At 36.8% G+C, this 25608-nt stretch overlaps 1 protein-coding gene across 1 annotated transcript in view; it reads left to right on the forward strand.

Moving 5' to 3' along the window:
• The window catches only part of GABRA6 (gamma-aminobutyric acid (GABA) A receptor, alpha 6), a 25025-nt gene extending 237 nt beyond the window's left edge, over nucleotides 1-24788 (forward strand). The window contains exons 2-10 of the mRNA XM_010579120.1: nucleotides 48-166; nucleotides 505-572; nucleotides 1883-2103; nucleotides 2210-2292; nucleotides 2901-3044; nucleotides 3476-3628; nucleotides 8039-8298; nucleotides 19498-19758; nucleotides 24674-24788. Of these exons, the coding sequence (XP_010577422.1) occupies nucleotides 48-166; nucleotides 505-572; nucleotides 1883-2103; nucleotides 2210-2292; nucleotides 2901-3044; nucleotides 3476-3628; nucleotides 8039-8298; nucleotides 19498-19758; nucleotides 24674-24724 (1360 nt within the window). The 3' untranslated portion in view covers nucleotides 24725-24788. The remainder of the gene's footprint in view (nucleotides 1-47; nucleotides 167-504; nucleotides 573-1882; nucleotides 2104-2209; nucleotides 2293-2900; nucleotides 3045-3475; nucleotides 3629-8038; nucleotides 8299-19497; nucleotides 19759-24673) is intronic.
• Nucleotides 24789-25608: the final 820 nt, after the last annotated feature.

The following is a 25608-nucleotide window of genomic DNA, read 5'->3' on the forward strand; positions in this document are numbered from 1 at the left end:
GGGCTGAGGCGAGGGGGGCTGACGGCGGGACACGCATCTCCTCGCAGCATAGAGAAGGCGCTGGGGGGCCAGGGCGACGGGGGGGACCTCTACTCGGAAAACATCACTCGGATCCTCGACAAGCTGTTGGACGGCTACGACAACAGGCTCCGGCCGGGATTTGGAGGTAGAGGGAAACTCCCGTCCCCTCGGGGAGCCTGAGAGCACGCGGCTCGGTGAGGGAAGGCGAGCGGGAGCTCTCCGGCTCCCGGTGGAGGGGCTCGCCTCAGCGGGCGCGGGGAGGAGGGTCCGGCCCCGGACGCGGCGGGAGGGAGGCGGTGAAACCCGAGAGGCGGACGGCGCAGGAGGAAAGTTTCCCGTGCCCGCCAGCCCCCAGCCCGCCGGCTCTTGCGGGGCGGCCCCGGTGCTGCGTCGCACCGCGGCCCCGAGGGAACCCGCCGCGGGGAGCCGCGCCCCGCCGGCCCTGAGCCCGCTCCGCTCCCAGCTCGTCTCCGTGTCCCGCAGGCGCCGTGACGGAAGTCAAAACGGACATCTACGTGACCAGCTTTGGGCCGGTGTCCGACGTGGAGATGGTAAGGGCCCAGCTTGCCACCCCTGCTCTCCTTTCCTGGGATTCATTACGGTGGCATCCGAGTTGACCGTCATTAAAGCAGATTACGAGGCTTAATCTTTTTGACAATCTCTAGGGCCCAGCAGAGCTGTTTGGCTGGAGCTGCATATAGCTATTTCCCCAGCAGAGTCAGCCGGGGCAGCCCCCGGCCCAGGGCTGCTCCTGGCCCAGGCCCGAGCATGGGCACAGAGAGCAATGCTAGCCTGGGGTGAGGGCACGGATGGGAGGTTAAAGATGCCTCTTTAACTTCGTTAAGAGGATTGTAAGCATCAGTGCCCCAACACATAGGTTTGCAGGAAGGCTGCGTGGTAGGAGACAACCTAATGAGCAGCTGCAGGGGAACCGTGCCATTTATGAGACAGCTACCACTTGTCGTGCTGGGTGCCCCCAAATTCGGGTAACTGCGGACTTGGGTGAGCTCCATCAATTACAGCAGCAGCCCCAGGAAGATGTTAAGCCATCAGGGTGAGGATACCATTGCTGTTCTCATTCTGGAAATTGACTTTGATCGCTATTTTTGCCCTGGTACACTTCCTCCAATACCTGCTCACCTGAGCCTGCAGTCCAGTTTGCAGGCAAGGAACTGCGCCCCAAGATACAACCGAAAGTTTTTCTTCCTCTCTCCATCAGTTAATCTAAGATAAGGCATAACCTTGCCTTCTTACAGAATTTGCCTCCAGTCAAGGTTTATCTCCATTTCCTAAGCAACTTGTGTAGAAAAATCATTCTGAAGGTTTGTGAGAATATTACTAAGAATCCTTAAGAAAAATAACTTACATTAATATTAACTTGACACCGTAATCCTACTGTGATGTGACTCACTCACATCAGTCCTTTCTTTGTGAATATCCAAAGTAAGCTGCAAAAGAGGCACTGAGCATGTCTTTTTGTTCCTGGCAATTAAACATTGATAGTTTGTTTTTGCACTTTGAAAGGATGCTAAATTAGACATTTGTATTTCCTTGGACCTCAGTCACTTTGAATTAAATTATTACCTCTGACAGGGCAATGAGGTTTTTTGCCTTACTTGTGTCAAATTCTGTGTTCACTGATTAATTTGTAACTATTCTTTAAATAATAAGAAAATGGGATATGTTTTCATAGACTACTTTTTTTTTTAGTAACTACTTAATGGTAATAGGATTAAGTGTTTAAGCAGTAAATGAAATGCCATTGACATGTGCGTTAGGTGCTTTCATGGAGTTACTGTTTATACAGCAGCTTGGGACTGCTGCCCTCCCCATAAATCAACCACCTGTTTATTTTCCATAGGAGTACACAATGGATGTCTTCTTTCGGCAGACGTGGACTGATGAGAGGTTGAAGTTTAGTGGGCCAACTGAAATTTTGAGATTGAACAATTTAATGGTCAGTAAAATTTGGACACCAGATACATTTTTTAGAAATGGGAAAAAATCGATTGCTCATAATATGACAACTCCTAACAAACTTTTCAGAATTATGCAGAATGGAACTATTCTTTACACAATGAGGTGAGAGCCTATTCTTCTGCTTTTAGCTGACCTTTATTTTTGATTCTTTCAGCAGTGTTCCTGCATACCATTTTTTTTCATTGTCATCTACTATAATGTATTCTAGACTAACCATTAATGCTGATTGTCCTATGCGGTTGGTGAACTTCCCTATGGATGGACATGCTTGTCCATTGAAGTTTGGAAGCTGTAAGTTTTTCTGTATCTTTCAGTTTTTTATAGTAATACATTTGGTCTATATGTATGTGAGAAGATCAGAAGTGAGATCCTAGGACACTACTTAATGACCTAGCTGAAATTTTTTATTATATTTTTTATACTAGTATCTTACTTTCTCCTCTGAGACTCAGACCATTCATAAGGACATGGATTTATTCACTGAAGGGTGACAGTTGAAGCATATTTTATTGTTTATTATTCTTACACATCTAGTAGTCAAAGTGGGTCCTTCAACAAGTCATAAAAGCTGTGGTACATTTACTATATTACTTCTAGTTTTGCAAGTATTTAGTTGATCTGTGGTTATCCATTTTGAAAATATTTAGTTGATGTGTGGTAATCAATGTATGTGTTTTATAGCAAGTTCAGAAACAAAAGCTAGTGCCTAACAGGTCCCAACTCAACCATTCTTTTATTGGGTTTTTTTGTATTTTGTCATTAATGAGGTTAGGAACTTGCTGGAGCAGGATGCATGTTTCTGTGGGTATTTGCGCCACAAAAGGGATCATGCTACTTATTTTTTCAATTGCTTATAAATTACATAATTAATAATAGTAATTTTTCCCTCTGTAACTCAGATGCTTATCCAAAAAGTGAAATAATTTATACATGGAAAAAAGGACCCCTGCATTCAGTAGAAGTACCACAGGAGTCTTCCAGTCTCCTCCAGTATGACCTCATAGGACAAACTGTATCTAGTGAAACAATTAAATCTAACACAGGTAAGATGTAGTAGCCATGTGGGAACTATTGACATTATCAAACCCATCTTTAAAATAAATTACAGGGTTTTTTCATATAGAACCAAATTAGTTTAATTATCTTTTGCCATTTTAAAATCTAAAATCCTTGGAAAGAATCTAACCATTGTCTCTTGAAAGATAGCTTTTCAATACAGTCCCTTTAAGCATACAATTTTTCATGCAATTCTTGAGAATTCCCCGTCTCCCTGCCCCAGTAAAAACAATACATAAAATGAATATTATTCTCCTCTGTTTCCATAAGGTCACTTTATCTATTTTTAATCAGCTTATTTTTATTACGCACTAGGAGGCCTGTAAGTGCTTTCGTCAGAACATAGTAAGTTGGGTTTAAGCGAATATGTTTACTCATATGTTGCCAAAATAATGCTGACGTACTTGTCTCTTAACAGGTGAATACGTAATCATGACAGTTTATTTCCACTTGCAAAGGAAGATGGGCTACTTCATGATACAGATATATACTCCATGCATTATGACAGTCATTCTTTCTCAGGTGTCTTTCTGGATTAACAAGGAGTCTGTTCCAGCCAGAACAGTTTTTGGTATGCTGCGTTATGGTCTTTGAACAGCTCAGCATCACATATACCATTCATTCATTACTTTCATTGCTTATTTGTTTTAGGCGAATATTCACTTCAGCTGCTCTATTTCCATCTTCAAAGGAAAATAGGCTACTATCTCATTCAGACATACATTCCATGCATCATGACTGTAGTCCTGTCTCAAGTTGTGTTTTGGATCAACAAAGAATCTGTTCCAGCAAGAACCGTGGCTGGTATTCATGTTTTGTTCTTTTATCATTTACTTCATTCACTGTATTGAATCCATTGCGTCAAACAGCTACTGTAATCCAGTGGGGATTGGAAAAGACAGCTAGTAGGTTTCAGTGAACAAATGTAAATACTAAAATTAAAGGAAGTAATATTCAATCTGCCCATGAGAGTCGAAATTCTTTACTCAGAATGTTTGGTTAGCCAGACTTGTTTGTGATGTTTTTATTCCCCTGAGTATTTTGTTGTATGCAGGAAGGGACAGTTTCAGAGTAAATGTCAACCTCTCTATTTTTTAAAAAGGAATTTTTCTATTGATTTATTCTTTTGTGAAACCAATCCGAGTTAAAGCTTTAAAAAAAAAATCATATGCGATGGAATTAACCTCATCTGACATAAGGTACCTCACCTAGCACTCATTCTGAAGTGCTCTCTTCCCCTTGTCTACAAAGGTACCTAAACAACTAGCAAGGACTTTAGATGGATAAAGTTAGGTGAGATGAATCCTGTCCCTAGCACAGGTTGGAGTTGTAATGTGAAAGGTGTGTCCATATGGCACGGCAGGGCCCTTTTTTCTTTCCAGTGGTTTGTATTAATGCTCCCAAAGCTGTGAGTTTTGTCTCCTTAATTTTTAGTGTGTGCTCTGCTATTAAAATTGACACACACCTCCTGCTTCAATATTGATAAGCTCTGAAACTGCACTCATTGTTAAGGGGTAAATTTGCACTGAATTGTTGTTTCTAGAAAAACAATCATAAAAATACTAAGTAAAAATAATAAAACTTGTCAAAAACTTCATGAATCCACTACCCATACATACATGATTTGCACCCCTATCTATCTTCTCTTATCCCAGTATTTCTATTAAAAAAATTCCCTTTGTGAGACTTGTCTTCAGTAACAGAAAGGCAGTTATATGTTCCCTAAGCATAAATGCTGCAAGTCTTATAATTCAAACTGAGTCTATAATTGTAGTTAGGAGGCTACAGAATTTGTATGATTTGATTTCAGTCAATTGACATTTCCTACCTGCATGGAATGGTATTCATAAAAGCATTGCAAACTTTTAGGAGTGCTAAGTGAACACAACTTCCTCAGGTGCCTCTGAAGGAAGATTGCCACTTTTGTTCTTGAAATCCCCATTGGGAATTGGGATACAGTTTGGCATCATTAAGCACTTACAAGTATTATTTTCTGGCAATTGGGATTTATTTAAGTGCTTAAAAATATTAAAATATCAGGCAATAGATTTTCAAGGATGCTTATTGCAATTGAAGCATAAAATATATATAGGAGGTTTGTATACCAAATATGATGCTACCTGATTTGGCTTTATGTTGCATCTCTGGACTATACAGTTATATCCTCTACATTTGGAGTAAAACATATTTGCTACCTAGTGGGCAGTGGAAGTCAATTCTATATGCTTGAAGTAATGTGCAAATAAGTCTTTAGCTGATTCAGTAATAAATACATAGAGATCCAAACCCTGGAGTAAATATAGAATTAGAAACAGAAAATATTTTATGAAAATAGTAAAATAGACACTTTTCTCAGTATTGTGGAAAATTAGTCATGTTGGTGTTTTAAAAGAATATTTCAATCCTTATTCTATTCTTACTTCTCCCAGGCACAGCCTCAATTTATAGTCCTTACTAATTCAAAATCCCATGGATTCTGAATACCTTCATCTAAGGAAAAGAGGGCAAAGTCCTTATGACAAAAAAAAATTTTCAGGCCCCAATAAAAAAGAAAAGGTTTAAAATGGAGAAGGTTTAAAACAGAGAAGTTAAGTCTCCTTTCTGCATCATAATGCAAATACTTGAATTATAAATTTTTACTTATACTTTGAAGTTCCCAAACTGTAAGTTTGAGAGAAGAGAAATTAATAGTGGAAGAATAACAATGGTGTGCCCAAAACAGCTTCTCAGAACAAATTCATTTAGCAACTCTATTTACCTCCAATATGGATGTCAGTTATCCTTTGCAGGTAATAATACAATAAATACCCTGAACATTTTGCAAAGATAAATTAATGGTCATAAGCACCTATTCTTTACAGACCTGCAAGTGAAAAAGGGGAGACAGAAATACTTGAAGAGGCGCTCTTGGCATTCTTTATAATTGTGTCATTGGAAAGAACAGCAGATTGCTACTATGAATTCCTTATCTTATGTAGAGCTATGTATGTAGATATGCATATACGTATATATGTATATATGTGTGAAGTTTTCTGAAGGATGGCATTATCAGAAATTACTTAGAATAAGAAACATGGTTATTGGAGGCCTAATTTTAAGTATGCTCTGAATCCATATAGCAGTGGCTATTATTTCACATTTTTATGTGCCTTTATCTAATCTTTTATTTCTGGCAAAATGTTTATCAGTTATTTTGCAGAAAGATAGTAGTCAGCTTCTACCTTCCTAGCAAGTCACCCTGGAAATTTTAAATTAATATCTAGTCATTAAACTTTATTTATAATAAAATCTCAGATAGGGAAAGGTGTTTGGGTTTTTTTGTTGTTTCATTTTTAATAAGGAAAGATAACATATTTCAGTCTTTCCATTATGTAACAGATTCTTCAAAAGTTATCAAGAAGTGTTCAGAGTAGAAAGACAAGGGTAAACAATCATCAGTTACACAGTTTACCAACTGTAATTTGGCATTCAGTTTGATAAAGTAGTTTTCCACAGTGCAGAGCATTTCATCAATATTCACTCCACATTGAGAGAAGTCTTATCTATATCTGTAATAGAATAGGAGTCCTATTCCTAAGTTTAAATTCCTGCTGCAGTAAGTTTTTATTCAGACACAGAATATATCATTTTTATTACTAACTAGCACATGGACAGATTCTAATCTAATCACACATCATATTGAAAAGTTCATTCTGGACCTTTGAAATTGAAATATATCTCAGCTTATTTGTATTCATATTATAAAATGAGTCTGGCATGTTTGGGAGAAGTAGAGATCCTACATACTTTTATACCATCTCCTATTTGCATTTCATTAAAACATGTTAAGTAATGACATTGGGATGTAGTTAACCTCAGACAGCTGGCAAGCTACATCATGTGGAAGAGTTGCAAAAAAACTCTGAAAATAATCAAGTCACCCTCTCTTGGTGCTGCAGTATGCAATGACACTGCATCCTTTCCACTGAGCATCATTCATAGCATATTGATTCATCATCATGACATTATAACTTTTACTTTCCCACCTACCCTTTCCCAACTGCAGAAAAAGCAGAAAAGGGTATTCTCCACCTTACTGTCTTTAAATACCTGCAGTTTTCACATTCTAGCAGGCATAGTTATAAGTAAACATGAGTCACAGAGGCTTGTATGTTAATGAATGAGTTTGTGCTTGCACTTTTTGCTTGTATCAGGCAGCAGTGGGAAGTAAGTATATTTCCTACATTATTAACGCTGTACAGTCCAAACCAGAAAGAATAAATTAATGAATTCACATGAAGAACACTATGGAGCCCATAAGCTACATGGCCAGATTTGTTATGTGAAAATACATAAGCAGCTCTCGAGAAGTAGCTTTTCTGTCCTTCCATATTTGTAACTATGAGCCCTTTCAAGTCAAGATACTGTTAGTGAATCTTAAAGACTGTATCCAGTGATTAAAGTCAACAGCACAGAGGACCAAACTCTTATTACTTGAAATATTTGGATTATAGCCTACCACTGATTTTAATGCACAATTCCATTGATTCAGTGAGGGTTCTGTAAGCCATGATCTGACCTGTGCAACAACAGGAGAAAGAGAGGATCACTGTTTGGAAATGACAGTATGTTAATCTAAATTTCTGCCAAACATTCCACATACTAACCTCTCAAGTAAAGTGTCTCTCATGGTTTCAGCCTGAATTTTGTTTTACCCATGTTTATCACAATTCTAAGAAGCTGCACCATGGGGTATATAGTTATCTTAACTTTCACTCTGCTCAATGTATTAAGGAAGTTTGTTCAGAGCTTTTAGATGCTGAAGCCAGTATACATGAATTATTTAAGAATACAAAAGACTCAGCAGTCTTGTTGGTTAGCTGGTACACAGGATGACAGCTAAAACCAAAAAGGAGTTGTTTTATTTTTAATATATGAATTTAAGAGTAGCAGGATTGAAGCAAAATTCTAATGCCCCCATTTTCTTTCTTTTATTTTCAAGGAATCACTACAGTTCTAACAATGACCACTTTAAGCATCAGTGCACGCCATTCTTTGCCCAAGGTGTCCTATGCTACCGCCATGGATTGGTTCATAGCTGTGTGCTTTGCCTTTGTCTTCTCTGCACTTATTGAATTTGCAGCTGTCAACTACTTTACCAATCTTCAGACTCAGAGAGCAATGAGGAAGGCAGCCAGGGCAGCAGCACTGGCAGCAGCACTATCAGCAGCAACTGTACCGGCAGAGGACGAGATTGTCTCGGTAATTGCTTGCTTTTCTGATAATAAGCATCATATAGGAAGAGGCAGCTGAAGTAGTGAATGAAAAACAATATTAAAGTGATCTTAACCTGAAACAGATTATGTAACCAGATCATGCCTATTTATCGAAGACATTGTTCTTATTTCAGAAAATGAAAAGACTTCATTTATTCATACTGTTTACTTAAATTTGAGGTATGATTTGCTAGAGAGATGTTTATTTGGTAAGATATTTAAGGAAAGCCATTAGACTGTTACCCATAGTACTTCTCTTGAGCAATGCTGTAGGCAGTGTGGTCAGGCAGCTGTGGTTCTCTCAGTAAGTCTGCAGAATTTGTAGGGCACTGTACAATGGAATGAACATGTGCATTGGCCAGATGATTATGGGATCACTGTAGTACACTGGTACACACCATAAGTGGGTCATCTGGAAGAAGAGGAATTAGCCTTTACATAAACTTGGCATCTGTTACTTTCATAAAAATCTGTGTTGGTGGAAGCTTGGGGAAAAAGTGTAAAGATTGAAGATAGATTTTAGTACATGCGAAAGACAGGAAGGCTTTCTAGTATCAAAAAACTATGTCAGAATTGCCTGTAAATATTATTCCTTACGTCTCGGGCTAAGTAATGAATACTGTCTCACAGCATATGTTAATATATTTATCACTATAGCCCTCCTGTTTTCAAGATCAGTTTTACTACCACCACATTTCCCATTTTGAGAGGAATAACAGAATTTGAATGATCTTCTGCAAAACCTGTGAGTCTGTAGTTGAATAAGGAAGTCAATCTAAGAGCTTTTGAATATCAGGGCAACATCTTACCCACCATATAGTAATTTTTCCACATTTATTTGTAAACAGCAGTTAAAATTACAACATTTAGGTACATAAAAAACGTTAAGTTCATAATTGATAAGTTCCATGTAATAGTGAACCAAAGCTCCACAGCATCTTGTTAGTGGTCCTCATTGGAACTAATCAACAAATGTTCTTCACTTCAATTGGGAAGCATTGTGCTTGTAAGCTATATTGTATTTTGCTTATAATTTTTATTAATATTGAAAAAAACGGAAGACTTTGCAAGATATAATAAAATGAAGAAATGCATTTTATTTTCACTAAATATATAAATGCAAAAAGAAGCAGATCGTTATACATTTACACTCAGAACCAGCCTTTTTTTTTTTTTAAACCACAGTTATATAAAGAAAATACAAAAGAAAGTGCAAAAAAATTAAAAGGAGCTTGGAAGCAAATGTTTGCAGAATCTCGCACTGATTTTGACGTGACAGCAGAAAGGCTGATTTAGTTTTGGCAATATTTGCAATGTTCATATCTACATTTATTTTAACTAGTAAACTTTTATAATTATATTTAAACCTTACAAAAAACAGTGAGAGGGAAAAAAAAGCATGCATTTGCCAATATTTAGGGCATACTTCCCCCTTTCCCAATATCATGGTATTTGACTGAGAAGTACTCTGGACTGAATGACCAGAACATTGAAACAGTAAAATAGCATAAAATAAGAAAAATACTGTTAAGACTGAAAGAACTTTAAAATGTACTAAAGCTTCATTTTTATTCTTTTGTTGACTTTTTTTTTGAGGGCAAGCTGTCAGAAAAAAAGCCAAAGAGATCACTTGGCTTTATGTAGCATTAAGAAAATATTGATAGCTGCTATATAACAAAGAGGAACAACAGCTCTGATCTTTCCTACACATGCACTTCCTTATTCAAGTTTGAGTTAATCATAGGGAGGTTTCCAAGAAGGAAAAAAAAAAAAAAAAGCTACCTTTTTTTGATTGAAGTCCCTGCTGAGTGATATGAAAACAGTTTGGCCTGCTCTGCACGTGCTACTGCTGGTGAATTCACAGCAGATGCTACAAAGCCACCTCCATCACCCTCCCTTCCCCAATCTCTAGAAGACAACTGTTTCAAAGAATAACCCTCTGCATATGCCCAGATATACTAGAACATATTCCTGATGATTGTGGCTCCTCCAGTACTTGTGGGTGAGATTTACATGGTGCCTGTATCATTGCAGACCAAGCTAAACACAAAGTACAAAACTGCTGTTGTAAAAATTAATAAAAGAAAAAGAAATTAAAAGACTTCAAATTTCTTATCAAGGGCTTCAGCCACAAACAAGCACAGAGCCAAACTGAAGACATGCCTTCCTCATTTTGTAAATATTTACTTGTTTGCTTTTCCAAGGAAAAACGAGCAAAAAATAAACATCTAGGAATAAAATTACCATCTGGGAAGCACACTGCAATCACTTCCTCAAGACAATTGTTTACAACTAGCTAACAACATACAGATTTAGAAGAGTAGTAAACCCCATAATTTCAAGGTCCCAAGGTAAACTCGGTCTCTAAAACAGCCCACAGTGTCCACAAAATTCAGTAGTCCTGATCTTGTTCAAAGCTCATATTATCCAAGACAGTAACAAGTCCTGTAAGTCCACTACTTTTTTCTCACAGGACCAGTTCTCTATGAGAATGCACCTCTGCAGTAATAGAAAAAGCAAAATCAATGAGATCATAAAAATGAAGGGTACTTTACAGTTGAAGGAAAGATGATGTAGTCAAAATGGCTTCTAGAAAAATTAACTGTTGGATTTAAAAGGTCCCATTCCAGAAAGGCGTGCTGGGAAAAAGCAGTAATTACAGGATAACAGATTTTAAGAAGCTTTTCTTTTTCTTTTTTCTTTTCTTTCTTTTTTTTGTGTGGTGAAGGTAAGAGGGAAAGAACTTTTGTGTGCTGTCACATAGATGGATGTACTGCAGTCAGTGATATAATTTCAGCTGAAACAGACCTGAACTAGCTAATTTGAATGCTAACAGTGTAGTTAGCACAGGCTGATTGCGTGAGTATATGACCATTTCCTCAGGATTATCATCCTCTGCTGAGCTTTGTACTTCTACAGCTACATTAATGGTCTTAGGGCAGTTATGTTTAAATAAGGCACACAGCATAACACTCAATGTAGATTTAGGAGCTGTTTCTGAGATCCTGATTTCCCCTTTGTTGCCCCATACCCCCCAACTTGTTCCATTTGTTTGCCTCTAAATTCTTTCATCACTTTTCTTTCCAGATTTTTCTTTTTTTGGTTGTTACAATGCCCAATTCTTATTCTTTACCCCTTGCGTAATTTATCTTACCTCTCCTGCTCTTCTTTTTGCCTTTTCTCCCCATTTAGTCCATCTATCTTCTTAAAATGTTTTCTAATTCACTAGAAAAAAACCTATTAGAATCCACATCTTATACATTAAAATGTTTTTTAACTGTCTACTTTATTTGATTTTAAAAAAATAATTAAAATCTTTCCCTTCTGTCATACCCTGGGCTTTGGTACCTTGTCTTTTCTAATCTGTGATTATTTTCTTTTATTTCTTTTTGCTCTTTTAGATAGGATAGTAAAGTTTTTCATCCACTTGTAATGCTAGTATTTTTATTTGTGATGTTTAAGTGCAGGAAAGTTGTCGGAATTTTAGCTATAGGAAAGAGCAGGTATAGGACGAAGAGTAGTGGAACAGTGTGTCAAAAATGCTTACTGTCTTCTGCATTTATAGAAGTCAGATGGTGTTTTTACATTGAGAAAATTTCTGAAGATTGTAAAGGTTTACTTATTTTTTGGAGTCCATTTATAAAAATAGAAGTGAACAAGTGAGATGTACTTCCTTGAAAATTTTCATGGCTATACAACTGCCAATGGAACTCTGCTACCAATAGCAACATTAAGAGTAACAACATAGACTATATGTTTTTAATAATCTATTATCTTAAATTGCCTGAAGAGTGGCTAAAGAACATTGTGGTGGGAATAACCTTAGGCTGGCTGAACTAGTACTTTCTGTATGACAGGAGATACATTCTCCTGCTTTGCATAAGAGAAGCCCTGGGAGACAGTTTTGGTATAAATGAAAATACAAAGGAGTTATAAAACAGCCAGTTAGAAGCTTTTGCTGCTTGAGTGAGGGCCTAAACTCATCAAGATAAATGTATTTACAGAATATATTCCTTTTTTTAATTCCAAATTAACTGTGTTTCCTTAAAAAAAATAATCAAAAATCTTCAAAATCCTATCAAAAAGCCTTCTTCTCCCTTCAGTGTAGTTAATGTTATTTAAAATCTTGCTTTATTCAAATGAACAAATCTTTTTCTCATGGGTTTTTATATTGTAGCCGAAAAACCTGTACACTCGGAAAAGAAAGATGGCAGAAGACCAAATTCTGCTCTACTGTACTAATGAAAGTAGGAAAAACTCTGCTCAAGTCATTGGACTACACTGGTTTCAGTAAGAGAGACAATGGTCTGACTATGTGCTCAGTTAACTGATGACAGCCCGGCATGCCTGTTCTGGTTCCAGGAAAGCCACTCTATTTACCTCAGTTAACTGAGAGCAGAATTTGGCTTGCTCTCTTTGTCAGCTGCAGGCAATCCCTGTGTGAAATACAGAAGTATGGGTGTTCCACTCCAAAATACAATGGCAACAAGCTGAGTAGTCATCTGGACCCTGACAGAAACCTGTTTTTATTCACATGGTGACCAAGCTTGTTCTAGCATGTCAAAACCAAATGCTATATATATACATATATATAAAAAAATATTACGGCAGTTAGCTTTTTAATCCATTTCAAATGTGTATTTTCTATATCAATCATATTGTTTCATCATTATGGCTTCCTTTATCCAGGAATATCCCAATACTGGAATTTGCAGGGGAAGGGAAATTGGTGATACTGTCTGGAGTGCACCAGTTGAACTAATGCTCTGCGAGATAGGGAATACATGCCATGGGTCAAAAGACATCCTTTCCATGTGAGACTACATGTAGAAGACAAAAGATTGTTACAGGGTGGTAGCTTGATTACAGTTATGTTCTAAAAGACCTGTTGTTTTAACAGAAAACAGCACAGAACAGTGAAATACAACTGGGAGACCTTCCTTCTCCCTACAAATAACCTTGTCCCTGTGTTTCAAAATAACATGGTTTGGGCAGAAAAGGATTCTCATTCTCTTTAACAACCCTGCCCAACTGCAGAGCAGCCATATGTCACTTCAGTATAGAAGATTTAGTTTTCTATAATTATGTCAGAATATATTTGGTATGTTTAATGAATATCCTAGTGTAACTGAAAGGAGAGCACTTCTATTTGGATTATCAACAACCCTTCATGAGATCATCCTGGAAACAGCTACATGCATTAAAGTCTTGACTGAGAACACAGCACTTTCAGTCGAATTAGGGAGACCTTCCTGCTCCTCCACAATTGCAAATTATCAAGTAGACTATTAAAAACAGACAAGTTTCAACTATATTGACTTTTTGTTATCTCAGCAAGGAAAGTAGATGCTGATTATTCGATTCTGCCTGAGTTAAATATTTGACTGACAAAGCCAATGCAGGGCAGTAAGGAAGGTTTAGATGTAGCTGATGTCATACACCAAAATAGAAAAATTCAAGATGAATTGGAGTTAGACATTTTTTTGTTCAACATTGAAGTCTAATCCCAGTAACTTTTTTGCAGGGGGGCAGTGAGAACAAAATCAAGTAAGTTAAATTATAGAAAAAAACCCTTAACAAGCCTCTCTAGTGCTGTTTGTGTAATTCTGTCTCATTTAGACACTCAAAGAAGTAGTTTCTATACACTGCAAAAATGTAGCAAAGTAAACGTAGAGACAGGGATTGTTCTGGACTGACACTGAATGTGACTTTGAACATTTTAATCTGTTTAACATAAACACGTATTTTGACAGAGGCTCTGTGCTAATTACATGATTTTTCTGATATGCTATATATAAATGTTAGGAAGAGACTCTACTACAGTACATTCACATTGAAAAGAGAATGACTAGGGTTCCAGTCTCTGCTCTTCTTAGTGCTTACCTGTTTTATATGACAGCAATTTTAATACAGTGGGCATGGTATATTTTTCAAAGTTATGCTTTCTGCCTCTAATGGCTCTTTAGATGTTCCATGCAAAGTAAAACAGCTTTGAAGTAATAAGGTAACAGCCTCTCCCCCTAACCACCTTCACCTGATGGTTAGGCTGTATTTTAAGAGAGGTGAATTTCAGTCCCTGAAGGTCAAGAACGAATTTGAACATGGCTTTCCCATGCTCCAAGTGAGTCATTTAACCCAAATGATTTAACCCTTTTACTAGGGTAAAGCACAAAGAAAACAAATTTGCATGTTATTCCTCATAATATTTCTAGGAAAGGAAACTTAGAATTCCTAAAGAGATGCCTGAAGTTAGGACTGTTAATGACTTCCAAACTATATTCAGCTTTTAATTATGCAGAACACTGTTTATAGATGTTTGCAATAAACATTTTTTGAATCAGATCCCACAGATGAGATATGCAAAGAAATGTCTAAATTGTAGGTTATAATGAACCTCTGGCAAGAGATGGATACTTAAACTGCCAGGACTGTAAAGATTGAGGTACCTTAGTGCATCCCCACCAGGAGGTCTTACATAATGTGGTGAACTTTTCCTGCTCCAAGGTGCTGCGTATGGGTTGTTCAGTAGCTAAGCAGAGTTTTTCAGATCATAGTGTTGAATGTAGGGACTAAACTATGCTTAACTCCCTCTTTGGGAGCTAAGTCACTAGCATGTGATTTTATGTGTATAATGTGAATGATTGAAATTACTCAAACTGTATCTACTAATGAGATGGGCAGGGAAAATGTTATATATTTAATTTAGTATTCTGCCTTGTACAGACATTGAGTTTTGGTCCTAGGTTTTTTTGTTGTTTCTGGGGGTTTTTTTGTGTGTTTTGTGATCTCAGCAAAGTTCAATATCTTTAATCCAATAAATTATAAAGAAAAGGAGGAATAACACATTTTTTGTCTAAACATTTAGAGTTTATTCTCATGAACCTCTGCATTGCCTGCAGGAAAAACGGACATAAGTGAGTAAAAGAGAGAGAAGTAAGGCCATACAGATATGAACTCATTTAAATTTAGCCAGAATCGGAGTGCATACATAAGATACCCATATTACTGCTTGGTCATAAACAAAACTGATAGTGAGAGTATGTATTTGCAGTACAAAGGAACAGAGAACAGTAGAGAATTTTACAGATATGAATTGCAGAAATCTCTTGAGGAAAAGAAACATAAAACCAAAGCACATTCATAAATCACAGTTAGCATCCATATAAAAATCAGAAAAAGCATACAAAGAATTCCGTTTACTCTAAGGTTATATGTGCTGTATTTTTTTAAATCTGTAAGGCAAGCAATTGGCCGAGAGCCTCCGGAGATATTCTGAGCATAAGCAAATTCTAATGATACTGATGAGAGTTGTGAGAGCAGCACCTTTATAGACAAGTCTGCTTTGTGAGCTTTCTAGGGGATCAGAGAGCTGAGCTGCAGAAGCCAGACTGTACTTTAATAGCTCATAGACATACCAGTCAATGTCTAGTCCAGTTCTATGGTATCTCACGTTAAAAAGTGATCTTGCAATCTGTTCTGTGTCACTGGGTAGTCATACGTAGTGACAAGTTTAATTGCCTGATGGGACTAACATTCCACATGAGTGCAAGAGGACTCCTCTGAATCAGGATTCAGTAACTTAACAGAAGTCATAATTTCATTATGACACAGTGTGCCATGCCTCAGGCTTCTTCTTGTTGCTCTTGCTACTTGTAAAACAATCCTTACTATTTGAGTGATTGGCTGTGTGAACTACGCAAAATAGGCTATTCATCCCTGTTTTCTGTCTGTGTTTTGCTGAAGTTTCACGATGATGTCATTGTAGGTAATCTGTCAAAAGGAAAAGTTAAATCTAAACATAGTAGACAAATGACTGTAAGCTGCTGTTCAGAACTCAACTGTAATAAGAAACTATATGGTTTCCTCTCACCACCTCCTCCTCTTAGTTTAGCAATGAATTCCAATGAAAAACATGAGTTGTGGTTCTGGGGCAGCAAGTCTGGTCTACAGTCAGCTACCACACTGAGAAACATCTTCATTACACATCTGAGATAAATCTGGACTTAGAATTCCATATCCTGGCTAGTGCTATACAAGAAAATAGTCCTCACCCTGACTTGCTGTATGGGCACACGAGGGTGTTAAAGACAGTGTAAAGAACTACTTGAGGAATTTCTTAATGATTTATATCAACTCTAAACCACCTCCTCAGCAGGTAAAGAGCATGACAAAAAACTGTGGCTTTACTGAAACAGTAAAATGCACTGGTCCTTCCTGAATATTGGAATAAGCTATTTTAGGTCATGAGAAGTTATTAATATCACTCCATTGATAGAAATGGACCTAAACTGGCCCCAAAATGGGAGCATAATCAAGTTAGTTAGTGTATTCCTCAAGTTCTGAGGATACATACTGACTCCAGATCTTCCTGTCCCCAACTTCAGATGAAATCACATTGAGATAATCCTCCTTCTATAGCAATTCTCCTTCTACAGGAATGAGATTTAATAAATACTATAAATAAAATAACAACCAGGATTACACTTTTCCAAGTGCCTATTCAGATGATCACAATGATTTTAATACCTCTACATTCTAAATATGTTCAGTACTGAACATCAGCCACAGACATTATGCTACATCTGTTCTGCCTACTATTAACTCCATCACCTCAGTACAATAACTCCCGATTCATGCTTGAATGATCCAGAGCAGAATTTGACCCACCTTATACCAGAACACTGCATATAAAAAGGGCTAAGATTCATCTTAGCACTTATATATTTAGGAGCCACTCATTCTCCACAAAAGGTTAAGCTATCTTGCAGTAAAGTGAAAAACAAGCTACCTTACAACTTCTACAATTCAGTTCAAAGCAGGGCATACAAGCAAAACTGAAGAGCAACTTGAATCAAAGCAGTAGCCCAGGCTTTGTCAGTCAGTCTGTTTATAGAGTGGGATTATTATTATTATGATTAGTGCAAGTGGACACGGATAACCCTCTTTCTGTTTCTGTGACACATCTGTAGATCACCCTCCATTTAAATCTGTCTTTTGCTTGCTGTGTTACTGGAATATACAAAACCAAACATCTACGTTCCAGATAGGCACAGCCCCAGAACATGAATGCCATTTAATAACCATTCAAAACATAACAAGTTGGAAGTGTTGATGGGTTGGAGGGAAAGAAAAAGAGCAATAGATAAAAGAGGTGCATATACAGGAAAAGAACTTTTTTTCTTTTTTTTTTTTTTTTTTGCAAATAAGATGTTGTTCTCTCTACCTTTTACTTAGACTAAAATCAGCTGTGAGGACTCCATCTCTCCCTAATTTCAGCTGGATACCAGTCCGTTCATCCATGAGCAGAACCTGGCATCATGTTGTAGCAATGTCACTTGTTCTTATACTCTGGCAGTGACACTGACCACTAAAAGCATAATTCCTGTTATAACTCTGTTTTAAGTTATACGTGAGATACCAGGTGTTAGGCTAGTCTTTTATCTAGAAATTGTGTACCAAGTACAAATATAGGCAGTGTATTTCAGCAAATGCTTCTTTTCCTTTTAACGACCTAGTCATTTATCTGATTGACTAAAATCTGTTTCCATACATAGAAATCCCGCAAGATAAATCCCCAAAATGCTGACAGTGGGCTACATTAAAGTGAATGATTGTCACTAAATCATTCGCAAAGAATGACTTTGGAAATTGCATATCTAACAGAATTTACCTACCTTAAAACCATTCAAATGTTACTATTCTGTTTTACAATAGATATATATGCTGTTGTATTGTAAGTTGTTTACATTGTCTAACTTCCTCATCAGCTTCAGGCATTCGGCCATCTAGTTCTGCTGACCAAAAAAGTTGCTTATTCAAACCCAAGCATAGCTGCGTATGTTGTGCAATTTTGTGCACAAGATTTTTCATCCATAATCTGGAAATAAGTTTTGCAGTTCTTTACTGATGAAGCTTTAGACTCAACTAAAATGTTGTATGTTAGCATTGCTTTTTAGAGTCAAAGGTATTTCTATTGCACCCTATTAAAAGAAAACTTGAGTACTTCATATCAAAACAATAAAAACCAACCTGACACTCTAGGCACTCTTCTGTATTTTCTCAGCTATCAGACGAATCTTATGGCTGCTGCCATGCATTGACATTACTAACGGTAGTCCTGGGTAGTGGCAGTACCAGCAAGATTTTTGAAAATTTCCTCCCATTTGATACTACTGTGAAAGTGGGTATCTGATATCCATTAGAGCAGGCTTAGAGCCTGTGGTAGGTCCTATTCCTAAGCCATTGCTGCAAGGAAGAAATCTATTACTTCTACTCTTACAAAAGTAAAAAAATGGCAACTTGGCCACAAATAAAACAGGTGTACATAATGAATATACATGACAGCCTAGCAACTAAGAGGTAAACTCTAAACGTTCCTGAGGTCTGGCTAAATTTTAAGAGTTTTCATACAGCTTGGACCTGGCTATGAAGATTGCACAAAATATAGGAATAATGTGGTTTCATTTTACCATAAATGAAAGTAAAAATAGTCCCATTACAGTTAGGATGAGTATTTGTCTTCAGTAGTATACATGAAACTGCTGTGGGAATCATGAGAGATATTTGAGAATGAAATTTCATCCTAGAAAAAACTACAGGAAAATTTAGCATTCATGTCTTCAGCACCTGTAAAGTTAGTCTATTTCTTTTTGTGCAGCACTTTTCTAGTTCATCAGCAGCTAGTTTGGGGACTAATAAGAGTGTGACAGCTTGACTCCATTCAGCGAGTGTTTACCAGAACTCATCAATAGGTTCACACAGTGAAGACTGCACTTGAGCCAGCCCGTATGTGCTATTTTGTTTAAACTTGATTCATATCTACATAAACTTCAGTCATACCAATATATTGCAATTTAGATACACCATTAACTTATTTTCTTTTCTTTTTAGCTCAATCTTTTCTTTTTCTTTCTCTCTTTTAGATTCTGTTTATTAGCATGTTAAAAATATGGAAAGCACATACACTTTTATGTCTTTGCAGCAAAGCTTTAAGGCCACAAATGTGCCTCTGTATATTTGCATTATTTCTGTGATTTCCTTAGGTTGCTCTGTAGCAGAGAAGCAGCAATAAAATCAGAAAGTTGAGTAAAAAGGTGGAGAGAAGCCTAATGATCACAAAACCTAGGGTTCTGTATCCAAAAATCACCCTTTTTTTTTTTCTCCTTTTTTCTTTTTTCCTCCACAGCATTCTGACTCCAATTGTAACCTGAAGAAGCGAGTAAACTCCGTAACATCTCAGGCAGATCAGTCTCCTGAAGCCAGCATAATATCAAATAGTGCATCTCAGTGTCAAACAGCGTCTGTTCCTCCACCAGCCCCACCGCCACTACCACCTATTGGAGGCACAAGTAAAATAGACCAGTATTCTAGGATCCTCTTTCCAGTGGCATTTGCAGGATTCAACCTGGTATACTGGGTCGTTTATCTTTCAAAAGACACTATGGAAGTGAGTGGTAGAATTTCTGAATACTTGCTTATAATATGTAATATGTTTACTTGACCAATATTATTTTAATTGTTCATTTACTCTTGCAACTCCAGTTAATCAGCCCTTTCTGAGGAAAGTTACTGATAATAGCTTTCTCTAAAAAAAAAATCAGCTGTGGCTTCCAGTAGTAGTGGCACTCAGTACAAGGCAGAAAGGCTATCTGAAGATGAGAAATGTAAACACTTATCTCTATGCCTTGTTGCACTGTGCAGAACACATTGTGTAAGACAACGTATGACGCCATTCTCAGCAAACAAACTAATCTTAAATCTTCCATTTCTTAATCTTCCTATCTGCAGTAAGGAATGGCAGAATTATCTGTTGAAGCAATGCACTGAAGGAGATAAGAACTGTAATATCTCCTAAGGTTTGCTCAGTGAGGTAATAAGATAACAGTCTCCCCAAAAAAACTTTCTTATTCATTCTAAACATTTATCCGTAGTGTGAAGAACTGACAACTGCAGTATACAGTTTGTGAATCAGGAGTCCCTGGTTTTATACATTTTAGCACTGGTTTTTCCTGTTTTTTCACATAGCTGAACTGTTTTATGCAGATAAAGCTGCTAAATTCTTTGCTTACGTTTGTTTGAATCAGGCAGAGACTGATCATGTCTTTAGATATCCATGAGGTCCAGAAGAGATGTGTGCCCTGCAAATTGAGCATGTCTAGAATAATCAGTCAGTGATTAGTCATTAAACTTTAAGTCTTTAATGCTTTAATTCTCTAATTTTTCCCTTTTGCCTAAATACAGCTAATGGTGTTCCATTTGCTCAGTAAAAAATATATTCATTTGCCTCGTTGCCATAGCGTTTTTGAATCTCACTGTATATTGCAGTCACTATGATTGGTACATTTAGCTTTATTTAGGACAGCTAGAGAGATAATGATGGTATTTAGATAGTACTGAATGCACAAAGTCCCTACATCAATAAAAACAGAGGCTGGCAATCTGGTATGAGTGGTGAGCAGATTTTACCTTTATTTCCTAGATTAGAGGTAAAGCCGGCCAAAGGAAATCTCATGGACAGCCAAGAGATGTTGCAGTTCAAAGTAACAACACAGTGCTGATCAGCTGATTGGTGGCATCTTGCCTCTGCTTGAAGCAGAGGCTACTAGCCCCTAATTTTGCTGAATTTTTACTACTAGTATGATCTGGAAAACGCTGTCTCTCAAAGACGGAGTGTGCTGCCAAGCAGCTTATATGAAATCAGGAGGGCAGGAAGATAGGAGGCACTATCTCTTACAAATGTTCCTGCAGATGTCTCTCTCAAGAGGTCACAGCTGCTAACTCCTGGCCACTCAAAATCTGCCCAATGCTAAATTTAACATTTGTGCCAGAGTTACTGATCCTGCTATTAAAATATTGACTATGTGTGCAAATTACTTGTCTCAATCAGAGAAGGGAAGTATCAAAAAAGCTCATGTATAATCATTACAGCTTCTGTTTAGAGGCCAGTTCCTCAGCTTGTGTAGCTTGCCATAACTCCAGTGATTTCATTCAACTATTCACATTTTGGATCTAGAAATACTTGGAACATAGTTGCCATTTCCCTTGGTAGTGATGAAATATTTACACTGAACCTGGCATATTAATAGTTATATTAGAACTAGGCTTTTAAAATACTTCTAAAGTCTAGGACATCGTGCTGACTACAAATATTTTTAAAATGCCACTTTTGCAAGCTCACAAACTCAGAAATTATTCTGTAGTAGCCTTATAGAATGACAGAAATGCAACAGCAAGATTTATAAAACAGAACAGTATTGACAGCTGGTAAACAGTTATGTAAAATGTTGATCAAGCTCTTCTTCTTAAATTACATTTTCCTGTTTGTGTACTCAGTTGTAAATAATAATGATTGTGATATACATTGCTAGGTTTCTCATTCGATATGTTTTATCACTTTACCAGTTATTACTTTCAATGAAATCTAGGATTGTTTCTGCTTTAAAAATATGTTAAAAATATATAAGTCTTTCCATTCAAGCAGAGGAGATACAAAAGTTAGGTGAGCAAAGCATGGCAATGCTTCAAGGCCAGTTCAACTGAATCACAGGCTCCGGCCCAAAAGATTAAATATTGGTACAGTATTATTCAGTTAAGAAATTTAATTTCTTTTAGAAGTACACATTGTGCAGTATTTCAGGTATATTAGCTTCTCTTTTTTGAGTTGTTACTCTGAGTTCATTTGGCTTTTGTTTAAAAAACAAAATGGGAAAAAAACCCCAAGTAATCAGTTCATTGAAATAACCAAATTTCCTGTGCACAAGTTCTTGTAGTGCAGCTTTCTAGGGTTTTGATTAGTGTAGTTTGAAGTGCAGAACATTATTCACCAAAGTTTGTCATTGTGGAGATTCCTAAACCGAACAGCTATGTACTGTCTTTGGATGGTGCATATGGAATAAGTCAGGAAGCATTTCATGAATCTGTTTGTAAAGGCAGGCTATTAGCACTGGAATCAAAGGTATTTTTCTTCTGGCCAGACTCTTCCTTTGACTTGGAAGGAAGTGCAAGAATTGTTTTTTACTTCATGTTCTGGATTCAGAGCATCGGCTAGAATGAGCCGCCTTGTTAATGTAATGACATAGAGTTGCATGAAATGAGGAGCGCTCTCCTAAGCTGTTTGGTAGTATTTCTGTGCACTACTAAGCAGTTTTCTTATGGCTTAAGTAATGGGCCATATGTTACAGAAATGAAGAAGTCATTCTTGTGTATTGTATCTGATAATACTTAAAAGAACCTTGGGGCCTGAGTACTTTCCAAAGTGCTCCTTGGAGTACCTTTTTCTTTCCTGTCCATTTAGTCATTTTCTTTTTGGAAGACTTCAGGTTAATCACCCTTTCTTTTACTATACATGTAAACTAAGAGTATATTAATTACAGAGAAATTTTAGGATTTGGAAGTTTGTATAATGAAGAAGGTGTTTCTAATAAAATGTATGCCTTTAAACATTTGAATATTCTTTTTCAGAGCAGCCAGGATTGGGCAGATAGCAAGAGTATCTTAGACTGAACTCTGTATTTGTACTTCCATTTATAAAGAATCAAGTCCAGCTCAGCAAACTAGGAAGTTTAGTAGCAAACTTTCATTGTAAAATTAATCTTTTGCTACGCTTCTAAGCAAAATGGCAGCATTCTCTGAATGAAAAAATGAAAAAAAAAAGGAAAAAAAAATTCCAAGTTGAAATTAAGTGCTTCAACTGAGTGCTTTCTATACGTGGATGGGGATAAAATTATCTTCTGGCCTTAATATTTAAATAAATGATTCTATCCTCTATTGGAACAAGTGGGAAAACATTCTTATTCAGTAGCAGCCATCCACCATGCAACCTGATACATAAAAGATATTTCAGTATAAACTGGTTTGCATTGTGGAGTAGCAATAGCATTGCAGGACAACAGTTATATTGGTAGAAGTATAGAAGTGAAGCTAATGTAGTTCTCTGCCTGCATTTTGCTAGACAGCATGTTGTTAGAACCTAATATAACCAAAGGACAACATCAAAGTAGAAAAAAGGAGGTACTTGAAAATATGTATATGAAAGAATCCCCAGCTGAAATAACAGATCCCAGTTTTTGGACCACAGAAAATACTGATACTTGTATGATAAGCCCCTCTTTCTCTCAAAAGGTTTTATAACTGTAATGCTGACAGATGCTTAACTATAGCCATATCACTGTGCCATTTATAATATGAAAAAAATAAAGCATTAAATTTACTCTACGAGGACTTACTCCCTCACTACGTAAGGTCAGTTTGTAATTAATTTAGATGGAAGGTTTGAAGATGTGACATCCCCATGATTTATACATGCAAAATGGAACAAGCATGTTTCTATGGTGCATGTTCTTCTGTTGGATACAGTAATATCTGCCATCCACAAAAAGCTCTATACAGTAACAAACAATACACATTTGTCTAGATTAGCCAAATAGAGAAGTTCTTGAAAGGAGAACAAACCTATCTGACAAATGAGAAGAAGTTGTCCTAGCTTTTTATTTTGTCATACAGCATTTTTTGGCTTTGTTTTTGGTTTTAAATCTTGCTAAGTCCTTGAGCTGAATACTAATTTATGACAGTGACCTTGGTAGGTGAATTGCATGCTTAGTTTATTTTAAAATTTTCTTGATTTAGAATGCAAAGAGTGCCCTTTTAATGAGAAGAATACAAGTACTTAGCCTACCTTTGCCATATCATTCACAAGCATATGCTGTTCTCACATCTTCTTACCCATCTTCTTTCTAAAGTAACCTGTCTTAGTTTTTATATGTAACATTGTATTACAGTTTTTAATGTAATGAAACACAGAATGATGGAGTGAATCAAACTAAAGAAGGATATGATGTTAAAAGTTTTGATGATAAACTGCAGAAAAAGAAGCAGAGGCCAGCTTTTACATTTGGGAGCAGAGGAAGGTATAAAGTCACTGAATGTGCTGAATCCTGGATATTACTTGGATGCAGAGAACATAATATGATAGGAGAAAAAGAGTTACATAACAAGTTGAAGGAGAAGATGAGATGTTAATGATGTCACATAGGAAGAAACAATAACAGAAAGAAACAAGAACTGGAAAATTATTTAGCTTCAGTATGTTAATATTCATAAAACTTGCAGTGTGTATTGTTAACATCATGTTTCAGTTTAGACACTGGAAAAATAAAGTTCAGGAGAAAACAGTCATTGCCATACATACTTACAGTTGAGCTTTGATGATCCAGGTAATGAACATCAAATTCTAAGAGGATTCTCCCTTGTAGTGCAGTTGTATTTTGAGTCTGCTGAGAAAGTTAGAAATCAGGTGGGTTTTGTTCATTAACTTAGTTGTTAACAACCCATAGCTTAAACTTCTCTCTAAACTTTTCTTCCAGTTTTTTGAACCTACTGCAATGCATCTTCGAAATGACCATCAGTCCAACTGAAGAACAGCTCAAGGTTTCAAAGAAATCACTGAAGGTCGTGTAGGGTTGAAGTGACTTCAAAGGATTTGTCTATCCACAGGTGCTCTCAATTTTCAAACAGGGAATATTTATATTGGACATCACCTGGAAACAAACTCTGGACAAATCAAAAAGATAGAAACTGCACAGGGTTCTAACAATACTTTCTTAAGATTTCTTACATTTATTCTACTATAAAAGTTCTTGTTAAATTATTTTGTTCAATTGTCAAAGAATGTGCATTTGTTCTGATATAAACAACTGAATGTTTACATTGATATAAAACATCAATAACAGGATTATTTTTTTTAAATACAATGAGGATTGCTAAAATAAGCCTGATTCTGAACTGGTATAACTTGGCATGGTTTCACTGAAAGGTTAGGAGCTGCACTGATTTGCAGCACTTGAAATTGACCCAAAACAATGTTAAGAAAACCTATGAAAGGGAGCTGCAATCCCATCATGTTTTCATCACCCTTTCATAGAAAAGATGAATGATGTATTCTGATTTTCTTTAATTTCATTTTCATCCCCTTTAATTTGAGATAATATTTATAAAGAACAAGATACAAGAAAAAAGGAAATAGAAACTATTTTTTACGTACTTTAGCTGGTTAGTTACGATAGTGTAATTCTTTTGGTTGAGAATGACCATGAAAGTACAACCAGACTAATCACAAGCAATTTCTTGGCAGGATCTAGAAATGCAGGACTGAGATATGAGGGAGTTTCCAAGGTCTAAAGCTGAATAGACAGAAAGATGCAGCTACCCATCAAGCTCAATGTAAGCCTCCAGCTCTAGGGAACTTCCTGGAAGCAAGTCTTGAATACCTAGCTAGGGAACAAGCTGCATTTTATCAGCT

Source organism: Haliaeetus leucocephalus, unplaced genomic scaffold (assembly GCF_000737465.1).
Source record: "Haliaeetus leucocephalus isolate CR32 unplaced genomic scaffold, Haliaeetus_leucocephalus-4.0 Scaffold656, whole genome shotgun sequence".
Classification (NCBI taxonomy): Eukaryota; Metazoa; Chordata; class Aves; order Accipitriformes; family Accipitridae; genus Haliaeetus; species Haliaeetus leucocephalus.